Below are 16,615 nucleotides of genomic sequence, written 5' to 3'. Positions count from 1 at the left end.
ATATATGTACAAAGACAAATCCTTAGCAAACAATGGTTCATAAAAAAATACAAAAGCTTGTCTTTGCAATACTGATATTGCGGCGCACTGCCTTAGTAAGTAAGTCACATGTACAATAACTGAAATGAGGCTTTGCGCTTAGATATCTATTCGCGTGGAAGAACGGCGCCTAATGACGGGCTTCGGTGAATTCTGATTCCAAACATAACACTAACGTTGGCAAGGAAGCCAGCCAGTGACAACCTCTTTACTAAAGAAATTGTTTGTAAAGTTGGTTGGCCTCAGCTTAGCGGTGCCACGTGTCCCTTTGCCTCAATGTAATAAAATGCCTCCTATCTGCGCTATAGGCGTCTACCAAGTGACTGTCCGGGGTCGGAATCGCATTTTCCTTTCGTTCGAACGACGTAATTGGTTGGCACATTGGTTATAATTTCACATATTTGGGAATCAGCGAGCGCCATTCCTGAGAACCGGTCTACTGGACGAAAGACATTGTGAAACCGGGCTCAGGTTTCTTGTACCGCCTGCACAGGGACTTCGCTGACTTCGAGGTCTGCCTCAGAGACAGCTGGAGGATTTCCTACTGCGAAAGTTCTACAGCACCCACTCAGAACAATGATACGCTTGTGCAGGACATGAAGAGGAAATATTTCTCCAACTGCTTGAGTAAGTATTCTGCTTCTGTTGCAGCACTTTCCGCGGTATTTCGTTTGCGATTGTGTTGCGGGAAGCTGCTGAAGCTTGCACCTCGTAAACATGCACCGCTAATCAGCTCCCTTCGCCGCCTGTGTAGTGTAGGGGCGATCAAAGGCGCGTCTTGCATGCGCCAGGCTTTGCAATGCATAATTATCTTTGTGCCAGCTTTCTGCAATACCGCACACGCCCATACGTCTCGCACGCAGGCGTGCACGGCATCATCCCTCGAGCGTCATTCAGGCAGCTCAGCGCGTCTGCTTAGTTTGAAGCGGCATGCCACCCACAAAGCGAGACGTCGAGCGAAGGTTTACGGCACGCGCGTCTAAAGTGACTTTCTGTGCGATTTTGGTTTTCGCACCAGGTGGCTTTTGCGCGTGAGGACAGTGAGGCGCCAAACGCTTACAGCGAGAAGCGACGGTGAGAGGAGAGAAAACAACACGAAGGCTACTCATATGGACGTGCTGTACGTGCCTAGAAAATGTAATTTGACTCATGTACTGCTCGGTATGAACTCACACGACAGGGGTTCGAGGTTGGATGTAGTAATTATATGTGGGGTTAAAGGTGTTATTGCCATTTAAAGGTAAATATAGCCATAACTGGTCGCAAGCGCTGTATATGCATTATAGTATTCGTGACCGTAGTCGATGACAAGTGTGATTTCAACGCGCCAGACGTCGCCCGCATGTCCTATTGAAGCCATATTTCGGCATGTCATATTGATTTAATATAATCAGGAACGAGTAGTTGACACGGGCTCAACGAAAAAGTACACATAACGGCTGAACTACTATAGTAATGAAACTGCACGTCGCAGTTGCCCTCATCAAAACATAGAAGCTGTCGTCCTTCGCTGACGGCTTTAAGGCTCTAAGTGCGCAAGCCTTGTGTATTGTGGACAGCGTTGTACATGCACCACGAAACTGGGTCGCCAGGCTTTCGATCACCATAGCGCAAGCCTCGCGGCTGCGCCCTCACGGGGTATCAATCCAGTATCAGCGTACGATCCGATAGTGGCTAAGGTTAATTTTCGATGCGACTTATTAATTTTGTGAAGGAGGTGCATTCGATGGGAGAACGCATAAAAAAAGAAATGCGACACCCGAGAACAGCGCACAGAGTCTGAGCCCGAGCGACAGCCTAGTGCTTAGCGTTGGCAACGATGTTTGGCCACCGTTCTTCGTCTTAAGAATGATTAATGATTAATTAAATAATTAGTTATTTAAGCGTGGCTTTGTTTGCCTACCTCCCCGAAATTTGGCGTCCTTCAGTGCTGGTTTCTTGCCGAGTAAACCAGGCTGGTCTCGGGGGCAGTGTTTTAGTAAGGTGGGCCGACCACAGAGGGTGTGTTTAATCAAAGGTGGTTACCGCGCCGATTCAGATACCAATGTGTGATATGAGTGCCTACAAGGGTTTCAGTGTTGTTTGCAAGGCGAATAGATCCTGGAGGCAGCACAATCCTGATAATCCTGACAGTGATATGCATCGCGGTCGTTCAGTTGCACCATGCGGTCGTAGTTTCTATGGTATCTTGACAAAAGACAAAGGACATTCACAAAAGACAAATGAGATCTCACTGGATAAACTAAGCAGAAGTTGGGAATAGAACACAATTGCAGGCATCATGTCATGCGTCTGTTTGCATACCAATTAACTGAAATGATTTACTAAAGCTTCGCTAAGCGTACATTCCAACAAGTGCCTTGGAAGTGGCGTAATTTTATTCCGGATATTTATTTATTTATTTATTTATTTATTTATTTATTTATTTATTTATTTATTTATTTACTTTAATTATAATAGTGCGTAGAGTTCACAGAGTAATGCATATATAATATACGGGCGACGTTCACTCACCCACGCATAACAGGGTTTCGTCATCTATACAAATGTACTGTCGGCCGACTTTAAGAAGGGAAATAAAATTGAACCATAGAGCGTGTTCCAACTCACGTAAACAAAGCGCATAAAGCCAAAACCACAGTTTAGCACGGATACACTCTGGTGTTACGTGTCTTTTGAAGACTCCGCCCTTTGCGACATCGTATCAACAACCCCAGGTACAAAGAATCGCTTGCGTGTGGATCTCGTTTCCGTACTGTTTGCTTCATTTAATTTTTCTGAACAGGCTTTGCCGGCTTACTTTTGCCGGTACAACCAAACCACAACCACAGCTTTGTGTCATCACACTGTGCGGATAAAAACAGCTACTGGGAGATCGCTCGTCGAAGACGTACGGGAAAGAAAATGGCCCATAGATACCTCATAACCTACACGCTAGTTATCGTTGACGAAAGGAGGACATCATGCGCCAAACACCACCTAATGTTTACTTTCATCGCCAGTGCTTCCTCTTATTGCAATGTTTGAGGTTGTTTCAGGACAACTGCCCATGCACGATAACTCGGCTGCCTCGTTATTTTTTTTTTTTTTTTTTGCCAAACAGCAACTAGGCGAAGAAACTAATTTTGTACTATATTTGAACTGCGGTATCTTCATGTAAGCGACGAAGGTGAAGGAAAGGGGTAATCTGCAACTTAAAACACTGTCGTAGTCTAAGCTAATGCAATAATAATTTTAATGACTTTTGGGGGTGCTTCAAAGTCACACATGCACCACGCTGCCGTCACACGGCGCCACCAGCGCCTAGAAAAGAGCGCCAAAAGCGGTAAAGAGTACGTGAAGCACTTAACTTCCCGCAGGACAAAAGTGGGCCGCTTGGCACGACCAACGTATTTTACCATGGTTTTAGGCAGTTGAATGCTGCCAAAGTGACAGACCATGCACGTTCCGCGGTATTGACACGGCCACTGGTTTCAAAAGTAATTTGTTTCTTGGTCGTCACGCGAACAGCAGCGGCGATGAAAAGCAGGAGACTTGAATAACAACGATTGTTATCACCAACAAAAGCTTTTATTGTCGGAACGCTAGTGCACTGAAGGCATTACGAGAAAGTGGGATGAGTGATGTGTCCACATACGTGCTCCATACAAGTGGAACGTAAATATGCCGCGAGCGTTCAGGTTTCGATCTACTGCCCATGGAAATGAATCCGAATCCAAACATCCGTTCTTACCTGGGAAGCGCGTTGTGAAAGTGCCCGTCTTATCTCTGTTTCTATTTACCTAAACTTATTGGACGTCGTCACGCTGATGAGAATTACATCAGTAGTTTTAGTGTTTCCATGAAGGCGCACTCCACGGTATGGACTGTTTTTGTCCCTCATGCCGGGCGGTCGCCAGGCGAGAACCACCTGGGTTAAGTAGAACGCTTCATTTCAGGCGAGACAAGTGCCCTATCAGCGGAATGCCGGCCAGACAAGGCGCTGAAAAAGCTACTGAGCTGCGGAGGACAGTTCTACGACATGGCTGTGCATGCATCCAACAAGCGCTCATCAATATCACTCTCCTCGCTCTGTCCGTAAGTTCCACAGTCACGTAATGGGAACGAGGCCATGCTCAATTGTGCATTTTCGCCAAGTGGCACTGCACTGTATTTCAGGACAACAAATTAGCCAACGCCGACCGCCAACAACAGAGGCTCCGTCACGTGAAAATTATAATTGTTTGGATGTCACGCACTTGGTGTCCTACCAAAGTGGTGCTTTAGTCAAATCGAACCGCTGACAGTATGTTGTGTTGTACATGTTACGCAGCGTAGCAGCACTCTAAGTGCTCGAAATGTGATGACGTGAAATGACTTGATTATGCGGACTCGGATGTCTAGGCACTTGAATTTGGGTAGGGATTAAAAAAAGGCAAATAACGTCTGATGACTTTTAGCGGAATAAATTTTATAACTGAAACAAATACCTTTTTTTTCGACCTATCGCTATATCTTAGCTGTGGGAGACAATAACGATTGTCAAGTCCTTGAGGCAGAAAAAGATGACTTGCGAATGATGTCCAGCATGAAATGAAATATTTCTTGTGGCTCTATATATATAGGAAAGTTCACGGACTCTGTGCTAATTATATATTTTTTTCATATTAGGCGGCGGGTCCCAAAATTACGTAATGGTGTGTTTAAAATCAACACCTTTTACGAAAATAAAGGTCGTGAGAACTCGAGCACAAGGATCGATATAAGCTTTGTAAGCTAACAACCCCGCGGCCGAGTTATTTCAGCTGCAGCAGGTTAAACTTCGCGATGAGCCGTACATGACGTCGCTTATTGTATTCTGCCACCGGCCTGTTGTTTTCGCAGCCGGTCTGGTTCGGTAACTGGTTGGTCGCACGGAGGGATCTATGTCCCTCTTAGTGACATCGAAGATATATAAAGTTCGAAGCGTTAGCTTATCGGCTGTGAACAGTAGCGAAGGCCTGGGTACCAAGCAATTGGGTGCATCAGATGCACCCAATTTCTGTCTTCGTCTTTGTGCCAGTAGACTGCACAGTGACCCTTTTATGTGACTCAGGTCTTACAAACATCATTTACGTTCATACACCTCACCTTTGAGAAACAATATGAAAGTAATTTCGTCACAGCACTAAACTTAACATCGTATTAATGCTTCGTTTGAGTTAGCCTTCCAAAGTACGATTTAGGTTTGTACATTAGTCGTTTAATCACAATGACTGTCACACGTGATACAGTATTGCACATCTTGGCGCATTTTTACCCACTGTTGCATTGCTTGTTTATTTCGCCAGTAATATCCTGCGGAACGCTAGTTTCGGAACGGTGTGGTGTCCTAGAAACAAAAACAAAAACAACAACAACAAAAAACGCTCGTACATGGAGTCTGTAGGCTCTATGCCCAAGGAAAGCATATACACACTCATCATGATCACTGACCGATATGGTGCCTACAGCAGGGAGGTTTCTGGCATCGTCCTTGAATTTGTTGCACCATCTGACCGCATCTTATGCCTGCGAATTTCCTAATTACATCCCGCCACCCGGTCCATGGACTTCCTAGACTACGTTTGCCTCGCCTTTGCACCCCTTATTACCCTCACCTTAATGAAGTGAGGGTAATAATTCTTTTTTTACGCCTTACATGGCACGCGGAACTCCATTTTGTCCTCTTATTCTTAACTAACATATCAGCCACGTCGCTCTACTCTAATCTTTAGCGCTATCTTCCTCTCTCTTAGCGTCACGCCTATCATCTTTTGTGCCTTGACTTGGTAGTGGCAGTTGTATGCGTTCCAACTCATTTTTATTCATCAGAAAAGTTACTTCTCATGATCAGCACACCCTGTAATTACTTGGCCTAGATAAACGTATTGCTACACAGTTTCAAGAGGTTCACCACCAACCGCGTTAATATCATACCCTTGTTATTCTGTTGAACATGAAACTTGTCTTTTGCGTATAGTGCTTGAAATCTACCCATACACTTTGTCGGTTTAAGACCGCTACCATTTTGTTCAAGTAATCTCTAACGCTGCTGAACAGGACACTGTCATATGGAAAGAGCAGAATGCTGAGATATTTCTTTTTGATCTTCGGACCTAATTGTCCCCAATTTAACACATCGAGCACTTCCAAGCATGCAATGAATAGCATTGGCGAGGTTGTGTCTCCTTGCCCGAGACCCTTCTTAATCTTCTTTTCTTTAGTTTTTGTTGTGAAGATTTGTGGTAACTGTAGGATTACCGTAGATATTTCCTGAAATATTTGAGTATCTCACTTCGACCACGCAATGCCTCCATGACTGCTGGTGTCCCTACTGGTAACCGACGAAAGCCATTAATAGAGGTTGGTTACATTCTGCAGACCTCTTACTTAACCTATAATTGACGACACAGACGCAATCCAACGTTCCATATTCATTTCTAATGCTAGCCTGTTGCAAGAGCTGATTGAAGTATTCACTTAGTTAATATTTTGTACAATATTGGAAGCAAGGGTCGATATAGCTTGTTTACCTTTCTTTTCTTAGAGATTGATATTGGCATTCTCTATTTCTCTGGCGCACTTGAAGCCGTATAGTATTGCATATTAGAGGTCGCAAGCTTTTGGATTACAATATTCTGGTTATATCTTAAAGATCGACTGCTATTTCATCTTCTTTTGCCCCCTTTTCTCCTGGACATATCTTATACAGTACATTTAAACTAAAGAGTGGGATAAGTAAAATTGTTTTATTTGTGCATTTATATCGGAAAAGATTATTTTTAGCTCACAAATGTCTTTGATTTACTCAAATGCACACGATGAGTGCTCTAACCATATACTTAATGAAGTGAGGGTAGCGCGACAAACAAGGACGAAAAATGCATTTTACAAGCGATTACTTCTTGTCCATCCTTGTTTGTCGTGTCACCCTCATTTCGCCGCCGATGCGTATCAACTCAACCAAATATTAACTCCGCTCGAACTACACAAAGTTAATGTTAGCAGAACTTCAAAGCAACGGCCACAGAAAACACGAGGTGTTTAATTTATCGCAGGGAAGTCGAGAAGTACGGGCTGTGCGCTCACAAAGTCCAGCAGGAGGTGAACTGTTCACTGGGTTATCAGATGGTGCCTCACATGAAGTACATAGCGGACAACATTGTGCACAGGTACCGTCTTCTTTGTACTGCCCTGAGAAAATCAGGTAGGTACGGCGTTGATTATGTCGAGAAACGTACAAAGCGCAGCAAATGTTCAGAGAGAGACGTAGATTGATGTATTATCATAAAGAAACTGATCTCCGCGTTAGTTTTTATGCCTTCTAATTGATCTATCAGCCTTGTTTCTAAAAATTTATCGGGCAAACTTAAGCACTTAGTAGTGCCATGCTACCGATGCCTATGCGATATAGCACAGCGTGAAAGCGAAAATCAGTTAAAAATAACTTATTATCGAAACCGTTCCACTTATACTATGGGACATTAAACAGCGGTTGAAAGGCAATAGTGCAGATCCGCGATTAACGTGAAGATATGGAACTACATTCAAAGATGCGCAATGTGGACATTGACAGCAACCTATATAAGAAAAAAAAAGCGCAGAAACATAAATGACAGAAAAGTAAATATTTCTAGGACGTTCACAGACTGAAAACTAGTGTGCTAGCTAACTCGAGGAGCTTTGGGGAAAACGTGGCCTGAAATGCTTCTGAATTCACCGCTGCGCTCAAGTGCTTCTCATCATCATTGCAAGGTCTAACGGGAAACTGGACTGCAGCATGGTGAACTGAAACGCTCGTATGAAAAAGGCGTTAAAGATATCCAAGGCGCATGCCCAAGCCATGCAATTGCCTACCGATCGGGTGACGTCAAGAAATTGATCATTTTAGGCAAACAGTTGGGACAAAAAAATTAATTTTTTTCTTTGGCCCTAGACAACCTAAAGTGAACATAAAGATTCATTGAGACGGTACTAGAAACAGATAATTATTTCCATGTACTCGAATGTCTGCACTGAAAAAAAAACAGAACTCCACGCTGTAGCAGCTTTGCAGAAGGGTTGAAATCTGGGCCAGTTGGTACATACTTGAACGAAAAAACCACTCAAAAACACAAAGGACAAGAGGAGATGTTCACAACACAACGACTGGACTATCAACTGAGGTTTATTAGAATCGGCTCTGCTGGCCTTGCTGGGACTACACCGATTCTAATAAACCTCAGTTGATAGTCCAGTCGTTGTGGTGTGAACCTCTCCTCTTGTCCTTTGTGTTTCTGACTGGTTTTTTCGTTCAAGCTGTAGCAGCTTTCATGCAGAAACGCACTCGCGGAGTGCGCGTGACGCCATTGCAGTGGCAAAAAGATCCGTCGCAGCAGCCTAACGTCAATACTTTACATACCATAATATACTGTAACTCGTTCACCAAGGCATCCAGTACGCAGAACCTACTTGTAATTTGTTAACAATCTAGCCCAGTACAACTTTAAAACAGAATATAAAATCATCAGATTTGCCTTCGCTCATATAGTGCAGCCAGCGGAAAATATTCTGTATCTACAGCGTCGATAATTTCGTAATTACTTTGAAGAAGAAAACTGTGATATTTATCTATTTGCTTCACTTTCCTATGGTTCTGGTTATTTTTGTATCCAACGCTGCACCCTGTACGGAATTGCATACCCTGCGAATTATGGCTCACTCCGGAGTCACGCCGTCATTGTGCAAGCGCAGAATTAATTTGAAACTGTAAAAAAAAATTTCGAGAAGAATTAAATCAGAACATCAAAAGGCCGAAAAAGTATTTTCTATCATAATCAGAGTATCGCGCGAAGCCAATGAAATAGTATTCAACACGAACTATTGGTCATTTGGGCAAGCAAAGACATATCACAAAAGGCAAAAAAAAAAAATGCATGTAACAAACCACACCATACCACCACAAAACCAAATCACACACTCCAAACCACATGTACACGACAACTATAGTGATAAATGCTTAGCCCTAATGTAAACCACGAAGCAGAACGTGCTAGAATAGCGCCTTGGGTAGCACGCAGAATTTTTAAACAAAGATTTATGCAAAGAGCAAAGCTCTATGGTAGAAAGAAAAAAATGGGTGTGGCGGCAGCATGCTCTGTACCGCTGCCTACCTCCCCTGTTCTCACCCGTGTACTCACTTTTTCCAGCTTTACAGAAAGGTACCACAGCATGCGACCGCCAAAAGTTCATAAATGACATGTTCCTTTGCGGCTACCACTTTGCTAATGTTGCCGAAGTTGTTGGAGCGAACGCAGAAGAAGTATGCGCGTACGTTTCCACGCACTTCCGTTTCCATTTCTTCTTGCAATTCTGCCATTCTGCATACGTTCACGTTAGCGATTAGCGCGTAGCTAGATCTTGTAAGGCCGTATTTTCAATAAAAGGGCTCTACAAATGACGTTTTATTCTTGGCTCTATAGACGTGATTTATGAAACATCCGTATTAATTTGCCATTTATCTATTCGTGATGGGAAGAAGTCGTTCATTTCATTTAGAAGTAATTAATTGCTTGATTCATTCATTTAATTGTAGATTCACTCATTCGTTCATTGCATATAACGTGTCAGAGCAACACCTGAGCAACAGGAGACGCCGTTGTGAGGGGTTCCGGATGCATTTGATCATGTACACCCTGGAATTCTTTATTGGGTACCTAAAATATCTAACTCGCACAGTTGTTTAGAAATTCCATCTCCATTGGATTGCTGCCGAGCACGAGGCCATGGATCGAGCCCGCGACCTCTTGCTCAGCAACAGACCTGTAAAATCACTGTGACGCCATGAAGAGCCCATCTAATTGCATAAAAAATGTGCACAAATCAACAAGAGCCACTTCGTCTGCGGCAAACGGTCAAAAGTTTCAATGGCAGCAAAGAAAACTAGACAAATGAAGCCCAAGAAACTCTAGTCGATATTTGAGCTCCAGAAAAATTGTTGAAAGAGAACGTTGGTGCTTAGAGCACACTGCTGGCTAGAGCAAAAAGTGGCAGAGAGAGCCGCATTCTTGGGCCTTCGCGGAAAAATAATGAATAAATTCAACAGAGAAAGCGGTTGGAAGAATCAGTACTTAAGGATAATTAGTATTATGCAGGAAAACGACACTCTCTGTTTTGCTGCAAACCTATATTCCGGCTGGCAATGTAAACGCCTGACATAATGTGTTCGTCTATGAGCAAGAGCAATTAACAAGACATCCTATGCATCAACGAAGTATTAATGGCTGCCTTGTTGTCAATAGGTACATACAGAAGTACAGAGAATGCCATAACACGTCTCTTGTCAACTACGGGTGCGCTCCTCCCGATCACTTGTCCAAGGACGCCGAAAAATTCTTCGACCTTCTAACGCAAAAATACAGCAGCACGTGCGCATCACAGCGGAGAGCCCGCAGCTCGCCTCTGGCTTCACGTCTTACGTTTAAAGAAGGTGAGCGGTTTCCTTCATTAAGATTGTTTTTTTTCTATTCTCAGATGTTTGAGTGCACTTAGACAACGGCAGTTGCGTTTTATTATCAGCATTTTTTTTTCATAGAGCCATAGCTCCGCAGCAAATTTGCGTGTCAATTTTTTTTTCACTTTGAGTTTTACTTTATCAGTCGTTAACACACAGTAAATGGGTTGTAGATATTATACAGACGAGGGTCCCAAAGTCAAATATTGTAATGGGACCCCTGGTTAATCGTAAAAATGAAGGGACATGGGCGAAGAGTAGCAAGCTAGAACCTAACATAAAACATAAAAGGAACAAACAATGGCGTGAAATACCTGGAAAGAAAAATTGAACGAATGAGATGCAAGGTCAATGTACAAAACTGTAGTTATCTAAAAAATACCAGAAATACATGCAAATGACGCAAGGCAGTAAATCATAGATTTCGACCTAGTAATATATGTAAAAATGCCTCAGGACATTCTTAAGTGCATGAAAGTGCGAGGACGCAGATCTGATTGAGTGAAGTAAATCATTCCATATTTTTATACCCGGGAATGACGATGTTATTTTACCATAGTTAATATGAACCATAGGTAGGATTATATTGGTCTTGCATGTATACCTAAACTTATTTTTATTTGTAAGATATTTAGAATCAATGAAATCGTGTGAAAGCTGTTTAGTAACGCATTTATGGTGCAATATTATGAGACGATAGCTGAACAAACTCGTCACAAGGAGGACGTTGTTTTCCCGGAGTAACAAAGTAGCATTCGCGAAAAAAAAAAAAAGAAAGCACTCTTAGTAGTTACGCGCATTACTTGGTTTTGTAGGGGTTGAATAGACGAGATATGATAGTAATATGTATTTCCCCGAGAAACAATGGCGTAAGTGTTTTCATTATGGACGAAAGCAAAGTATAATGTTAATAATGCGTCTTTGGAATCAAGGAAATAAAACTCGCCGTGGTGTCGTAGTGGCTTCGATGTCGCGCTACTAAGCGCGAGGGCGCGGCATCGTTTGCCCGGCCGCGGCGGCCGAATTGCGATTGGGGGCGACATGCAAGGAAACATCCGCGTACCGTGCACTTGTTTCACGTTAAAGAACCCCAGGTGATCAAAATGAATCCAAAGTTCCCGCTACGACGTGCCGCATAATCATATGCATGGTTTTGGCACGTAACACACCAGAATTTAGTTTTCTTTAATGTTTAGAAAAATATGCTTTCGATTTCATTTATTCACTAAACCGAATGAACTTTGGCTTAATGAAGGCGATGTGTTGAAAGAAAATTTACGTTAGAATATAATTTGATACCAAAAATGATACACAGTCGGCGATGGAGATGCGAGGGCCATCTAGAATTATCTCAGGTATGCCAGGTAGTATTGTTTGACTTATTCGGAAAATAATGTCTTGAGTTTAGCAGGCTTGAAAAAAAATTTTAGAATAGCACCATGCAACAATCGTTGCAAGCTCATTCTTTAGTTTAAAGATTAAGGTTGTTAAAGATTCGTCAAACAAGGATGGTAATCCAAAATCAAGAAGAGGGCTGATAGATGAATCAGCACACTGTGATATAAATGTTACAAACCAGGACAAGGTGCCTCAGAAAGGCTGGCCAACATTTCGATAAGATGACCTATCTTCGTCGAAGGCGGCCTTGTCATCTTCGGCAGCTTGGCTTTAACAGATTAGTAGAGCGTAATAGTAAAAGGAAAATATCCGCTAATTGTGCTCATACGATTTCTTTTTTTTTATCAATTTGTCCAACCTCTGCATTCATCGATGTGTTACGAACGCTATCCGTAAAGAACACATTGGTGTTTCCTAATGATTTCTTTCACCGGCTCCTTTTCGCCTGGCCAGTTTCCGCAAAGACGTTCTTATGCCTCCCCCCCCCCCCCCCCCCCCAATGGCAAAAAAAGTTCTTACGAATGGAAAAGCCTCGTCAATTTGATCCGATGGTCCGGATGTCCAAAGCTTTTCGTTTATAAGTGCTGCTTGCCATTGTCTCGATGTATTCACTAACAATATGTCTGATGTCATCGTTGCCTGGTATCTGCTCTTACGAAAACCTTTAACGTCAGAGCTTTCTTTGTCAATGCGGGGCAAGGGGCCGAATTCACAAAGCTTTTCATTTATAAGTGCTGTTTGCAACTGGCCGGCCGCCTTCGCTAAGACTGTGTCTACATTCGGGATTGTCAGAAATATTGTCTTACGAATAATTCTAGCGTAAAAACTTTTTTTGTGAATTCAAATCAAGCGCCCGTATTCAAAAAGCTCTTGCGACAGCACTGATGTTAAGAAAAAATTCCAGCTAATCTTGATGCTAAACATATGATTATACTCGCGGAGAACTTTCTGTGGCTATGAAGGGAGTGCTACGGGGGCGGAGCTTTTGCACATGTCGTACCGCGCCAAGTGCTCCGCCAGCGTTTGACAGGGCTTTTGGTTGCTCGGAGCATACGATGAATCGGCGCAGCTTCCACGTGCGACGGTTTCGAGTTTTCCGAGACGGGGTAGGCAAAAGCCGCAAAATAAGTAAGCTTTTACGTTCACTGGTGTGTTTTGTCTTATTTAAGTGTTGCTAATAAGGTGTTTATGTTTTCTCTTCGCCAGCTTACACTAACGTGGATGAAAATGCGGGACTCTTTTCAGAAGCGCTCTCACTTGTGCGCGCTTTGCTTCTGTAGGTTTCCCTTCATAGCCACAGAAAGTTGTCCGCGAGTACAGCAAGGGCGGCTGGCCACTTGCAAGGAGCACTTGCAAACGAAAATCGCCGTGAATTCGGCCCCCGGTTACTAACAGCGTGCTGCATTACATGAGGTCTTCAGTCACGTAGCGCTACCCGATAGGTGACACAGAAATAAGGCGGGGATTTTGTGCCCTTTTCAAGGCGCTGACTTCTGAAGGCATACGATAAGAGCTACATGAAACTAAATCCTCCTGTGGTACGTGTTTCCCGTTATTGATTATCGCCGCTATCCTCAGTGATAAGAGCAACTTTCAGGCAGCATAAATTATGCAGCCTTTCAGGGCTACATTTCGCGGCAGTAAAGAAGAAAAAAAGCAGCTTAAAATTGACAGCTGTCAGTTATGGGATCTGAAGCCAGCAAATAGTCACTGAATCGCAAATTCATTCATCCAGCAGTCCACATCTCCGCCCGTATTGACCACGAACTAAAGGTATACCCACTTTTCGCACGGGCTAAAAAATATTTACACACTCCTTTAGTCTTATCAATAAATGAGTGGAACGCCTTTCCGCAATTTATTGCCAACAATATTATCTTCTTTCCAATCGGCTTTAACAACGTACCTTAATGAAAAAACCTGCCGTACCAGCTGATGTTTTCTAAACAGCCATGTTATCCTGATTGCGCGCCTTAACACCTTTGATCACTGTCATGTATGTGTTGCATTATTCTAATAGTGTTGCAGCTCAATCGCGTGATATTGCATTATATAATCATTACGTGATGCTACTACTAGTGCACTGTATCTACTTAATGCTGAAAACAGTTCTATTTGTGTTTTGATCTTCCTCCGTATAACCCCCTTTGAAGTGTCTTTTTGTTGTTAACCCCCCCCCCCCATGTAGTACCCGATTCTGGGCCCTTAGCGTAAATAAATGAAATGAAAATGAAATGAATCCCGAGTAAGAACGTCTCTTAAAGGGATCGTTTCTTGTGCCAACATGAAAATGCTATGGTTGTCCAATATTTTAATAGTCATGAAAATACCATACTACTTACTTTGCTGCTAATGACGTATGTTTCAACTAACACACGTACTTATTAAAGCACCTCCGTAAACTAAACTTCTGTTCACTGCGCACATTCCACGTCATAGCTAAAGCAATGTCCTCTTTCTATTTCAGATGTTGCATACACATGTGACGGAAATCGGTTCATCCGATTCTTCTTCCAGTGCGCCGCTGGTTTTGTGAATGCAACAAGCAACTCGCCAAAGGACCTGCACTACATCTGCAGGTACATATCTTTCATATCATCCGCAAAATTCTGGATTCATTTTGTGTAACCTAAACTTACCGCACAACAAGGCCACGTTGAATAAGCTATGCCCACGCAGTTCGAGAGTAAAGTCGCTAGGAACGTGAAGCCTGGTTGGTGAATTTCGCGACGACGTGAAGTGCGACTGACAGCTATAAAACGAATCACTCTCATGCTAGCTGCATTACGCCCACTTCAGATAAGAGCGAACGCACGCAGACAAAATGAAGGGTCAACAGAGCAATAAATAGGGCTAGTTGGTTGATTTTGATTTCCTTATGAACGCGCTCACTTAACAACACTACACGAAGAAACAAGACATGTCAACTCTTGTCTAAGTTATTCTATGAACTTGTGTTTCGCGCCCTATTGTCCTGTCAACTTGCGTTTCCGTCTTGTTTCTTCGTGCAGTGCCCTTAGTCAGCGCGTTCCTAAAGGAAATCGAAATAAAACGTGTCCGCAGAAATTATTCACTCACTGTTCTGACGTTTAACTGACGCTGCCAATAAATGCTCACACAGTGTCCGCACCTTTTGGATTTCGGCAGGGTAGTGAGCATCTACAGACACTGCGTCAACGGGGCGCGACATGCGACTCACTGCAACACGAGGATGGAGCTCAACAACCACCTTGCCTACATGCAGAACTTTATTTTGGAACAGTACGAGCCCATGTGCGCCGTGAGACGAGGCAAGACATCCAGGGAGAGTGACCCCAAAAAGACGGAACGCTAAACTGCGTTCCGCTTGCAACAGCGCGGCAGAGTCGGAACGAAGCGCGCATGCGCAAAGGAAATTTTTTTTTTTTGCACCACCAGCTCCTGCTGCACTGTCACAATCATACTTTGTGAGATCAGCGGCACCAGCGCTCTTAGAAGTACTGCCCATGTAAAACATGCATTTTCACTGAATAAAAAGTGTGCCCCATGTCAAGCTTCAACCCTTTATGTAAGCGTCAGCGCTGAGTATGACCCAGGGTAACGAGAGCAGGCACGCAGTTGGCGTCTGGTGGGCAAAAACGCCGGTGAGACCACTAACTGCCAGAAACGTGTTTAGGTGGCAGCGGCCGGCGACCTCATCGTCCTCTCAGATGGCGGCAACGTGCCATCCTTGCCACAAAAAGTTCGGCGTTGAGCCCGGTGACCATGGGCGGAAATTCTGGAACCTGCCCCTCTATATTCAAGGACATGAAACCGGCACTATAACGCCGCTTTTTCTTAATAACCAATAACGCAATCAGCGAAGTGGCAGTTATGCGGAGAAGTAGATTCTCCCCGATCAGCTACGCGTCTCGAGCACACCGACTTGATTTTTGATCCTACAGTATTTTTTTGCCCAAACACTCGCAAAGGTTTAACAATATCAGCTCTTGGAAGTCGCGAAATTTTTCGTAATACAAGGACAATTTGCGAAGAGCTGTGCGCAGTAGAAGTTTGCAACATCTATGTATCACTTATAGACTCGGTCTTCATCCCCTGCAAACAGCGCATCTCCAAACTGCACCGCTTTTCGTTTCATATAGTCACAGTTTTTAAAATGTGCCAAAATCTTGTGATAGTGTGTCACTAAACCCGTCAATGCTGTGATCGAGTGGTTTAGCGCTGGCGCGTGTACTTTTGCAATAACTCGAATTCGAGGGTCGGGTCCCATCACAGGTTTGTTTTTACGAGTATGGAGGGTGATAGCGGATGTCGCAGCGCGCCGAGTGTTATCGAAGCGTGCAAATTGAACAGAAATCGCCAGGGCTCGTATTCTCAAAAAGCTCTTGCGCCCGAATTGTTCATTAGACAAAATTGTAGCCAATTCTGATTCTGCACCTATTATTAGCGAAGGATACCGGCCAATCGCAAAGAAAACTTACAAAAAAAAAGCTTTGTCAATTCGACTATAGACTTCTACGGTATGCCAAGTTACTGGCATCTATGAGAGAACTGAAGGAAAATGGACAGATCACAACTGCTTTCGTCGTTTTCATGGTTCTTGTTAGCCTTGATTCTGGTACTCTTAGACTCCGAGCTCGTACTTCCGCTTTATGTGACAGAAGAACTAGGGACGATCAAAGCGAGCACGCAAGATGTCAGTGAAAG

The 16,615-nt window shown here is 43.5% G+C and overlaps 1 protein-coding gene across 1 annotated transcript; it reads left to right on the top strand.

Moving 5' to 3' along the window:
* The first annotated feature begins 8,367 nt into the window (after positions 1-8,367).
* Positions 8,368-15,819, top strand: LOC129388214 (uncharacterized). Its single transcript, XM_055078352.2, has 4 exons — positions 8,368-9,348; positions 10,320-10,507; positions 14,397-14,508; positions 15,077-15,819. The coding sequence occupies exons 1-4, from the start codon at positions 9,137-9,139 to the stop codon at positions 15,261-15,263; spliced, it is 699 nt and encodes a 232-aa protein (XP_054934327.1). The 5' UTR covers positions 8,368-9,136; the 3' UTR covers positions 15,264-15,819.
* The last annotated feature ends 796 nt before the right edge of the window (positions 15,820-16,615 follow it).

This window comes from Dermacentor andersoni, chromosome 1, assembly GCF_023375885.2.
Source record: "Dermacentor andersoni chromosome 1, qqDerAnde1_hic_scaffold, whole genome shotgun sequence".
NCBI classification, from domain to species: Eukaryota; Metazoa; Arthropoda; class Arachnida; order Ixodida; family Ixodidae; genus Dermacentor; species Dermacentor andersoni.
This window is presented reverse-complemented; position numbering and strand designations above follow the sequence as displayed.

Coding starts and splice junctions, on each gene's coding strand:
- LOC129388214 (XM_055078352.2), top strand. CDS start 9,137: ATGGTAGAAAGAAAAAAATGGGTGTGGCGGCAGCATGCTCTGTACCGC. Junction 10,508..14,396: donor ACGTCTTACGTTTAAAGAAG/GTGAGCGGTTTC, acceptor TTTCTATTTCAG/ATGTTGCATACACATGTGAC. Junction 14,509..15,076: donor GACCTGCACTACATCTGCAG/GTACATATCTTT, acceptor GGATTTCGGCAG/GGTAGTGAGCATCTACAGAC.